This window comes from Microtus ochrogaster, unplaced genomic scaffold (genome assembly GCF_000317375.1).
Source record: "Microtus ochrogaster isolate Prairie Vole_2 unplaced genomic scaffold, MicOch1.0 UNK9, whole genome shotgun sequence".
Classification (NCBI taxonomy): domain Eukaryota; kingdom Metazoa; phylum Chordata; class Mammalia; order Rodentia; family Cricetidae; genus Microtus; species Microtus ochrogaster.
In genome coordinates, this window is record NW_004949107.1 from 8538025 (window position 1) to 8540314 (window position 2290).

Below are 2290 nucleotides of genomic sequence, written 5' to 3' on the forward strand. Positions count from 1 at the left end.
TGCTTTGGTTTGGTTTTTGAGATTTTGCAATGTAGCCCAGGCTGACCTGAAACTTGAGATCCTCCTGAGTGCTGAAAACGATATAAGAGAAAGCAGGAAAAGGCTGGGGGTTTTGTTTTGTTTGTTTGTTGGCTTGTTTCTTTTGTTGTTTTGTTGTTTTTAAATAACCCACGATCCAGAAACATTATTCTCTTCCCTTCGGAAGCAGGCACACTTGGTCTACCCTATCCTCACCGCTGGTTTTTTATACCCAGAGAAAAAAATCTACTTGGTCAAGGGCATTCTTTAAGATCTGTGCTCATCTTTATTTCCCTCTAGGAATGGCGCGCCAATTTACAAAGTGCCCTGGTGTGAGGGCTCAACCCAGGCCCGAATGGCTTAGTACTTGCGTTCATCTTAAGACGGCCCGGCTGAAAAAGCAGGGCTAAGGAGCCCGTCCTCTCCAGCCCCGCTGCAGCCTTGCAGCCTCTGCTCGCCCCTCCAAAGGGAAGCCTCTGGAAGACTGGGCCGCGCAGGGCAGCCCAGGCACCAAGTCCCCAGCTCGGGCACAGCCCGGTTGCCTGGGGAACCGCACACGCCGCCGCGTCGGCCGTTTAGCTGGCGTGTGAGCAGCGAGGCCGAGCAAACCCGGCATGGAGCTGCCAGACCCCGTACGTCAGCGCCTGGGCAACTTCAGCCTCACGGTGTTCGGCGACTCCAGCCGCACCGGGCCAGAGTCCAGCGAGGCCGCGGGTGAGTGGCGAGAGCGCAGCCCCTTTCGCGGGCGGCCGCACGGTCCGTGCCCGGGTGAAAAATGGCAGCTCCGGCTTCGGCCATGACGCGGTCCCTGTGCGCGAGCCCGCGGCCCTGCGACCGACCTGGGCGCCCGCGAGCCTCGGCTGCCGCGGCTGCTGCACCGGGAGGCTCTGTGGCCCCGAGGATTGGGATGCAGAGCCTTCCAGGCCAGGGCGAGGTGGGGCAGCCGCGCTCTCTCGGTCCCGCTCCCACCCTGCACTGAAGCTTTGCTGGGCCCGAGCCCCGCCTGGCAGCGTAGGCCGGGTCCTCCCCGGCCAGCCTTGCAGCTCCAGCGGGCGGAGGAAAGGGAAAAGGGGTTGTTTCCACCGAATGGGCCTTTTTAAACCACCATCCCTCTACTGGACGCTGCCAAACGAACACGGCCTTCCCTGTGCGTTCCTTCCCTCCCCCTCGTTCTTATAACGAAATATCGCTGAGTTGACTCCAGTCTTAGCCTCCTAAATCCTAACGACAGCATATATGGTTTTCACGAAGGAATCAAGGAAGTAGAAATCCCTTCTCCTACTTGGTTTTGACAATTTTTGTGAAAGGGGGGACATTGAAAAGCAAAGCCATCGGTACATTTTGTCACCTTGGTCATTTGCCTAATTTAGATTATGTGGAGAAAAACCTGGAAATAATAGATTTTCGTGTTTCTGATTCTAAGAGTGAACCTTAACTGTGCAGTGCAATCTTTTAGTGAAGGTCTCGGGTCCGAGGGCGGCTACTGAAAACGATGGCGTGGTGTTCGTTCTGTAGGTCTGAAGGCGTCAGGGCCTCCGCCTCAGACAGCAGAAACTTTAGGGATGCCAGTACAACTACCTACAGACACTGACGCTGGAGATTCCTATGGTTTTCATGGGTCACAGAATAATTTTTCCCAACCACCCAAACGTGAGAAAAGCCAAGACAGGTAATTAATTGGTCAGTAAAATTTCCCTGCCAATTATATAATGCTTTAATTTTGTCTCATAACAGAACTCAGCTTGAACTTTTGTAAAATTTAATGAATTCATGTCTTGCACCTCATTTATATTTGGGCCTGATTTTTCAATTGCGTAAGCTGGATGTGTTAAAGTGTGAACCTGACATTACAAAACAATAATAATAATAAAGAAAATAAACAGCCTGGCATGCTAAGCCGTCACTCCACCCAAGCTAGATCCCGATAGCTTTTCAAACAAACAACAGCTATGATATTTATTTTGTTACACGGCAATCAGAAGTTCCTGGGCAGTCCAGAACATACTATGTAGTCCAGACTGGTTTTGAATGTGAAACTCTCCTGCATCCATCTCTGCAAACTTTTTCTTTTCTTTTTGGATTTTTTGAGACAAATTTTTGACTAGTTTCTGCTCTAAAGGTTCTGAAACTGTCAGCTTCCTGTCTTCTTAATGAGTTACACAGACTACAAGAAATTTTTATCATACCTCCCCTCCACATCACCTCCCCTCCACATCACCTCCACATCACATCACCTCCACATCACCTCCACATCACCTCCCCTCCACATCAC

The 2290-nt window shown here is 51.1% G+C and overlaps 1 protein-coding gene across 2 annotated transcripts in view; it reads left to right on the forward strand.

The window, feature by feature from the left end:
* Positions 1-283: 283 nt before the first annotated feature.
* The window catches only part of Tmem17 (transmembrane protein 17), a 7625-nt gene continuing 5618 nt past the window's right edge, over positions 284-2290 (forward strand). Inside the window, exon 1 of one of the 2 annotated variants that reach the window (XM_005366467.3) lies at positions 284-732. In XM_005366467.3, the coding sequence (XP_005366524.1) occupies positions 633-732 (100 nt within the window). In that variant the 5' untranslated portion in view covers positions 284-632. The other variant, XM_026788901.1, reaches the window with a different exon arrangement.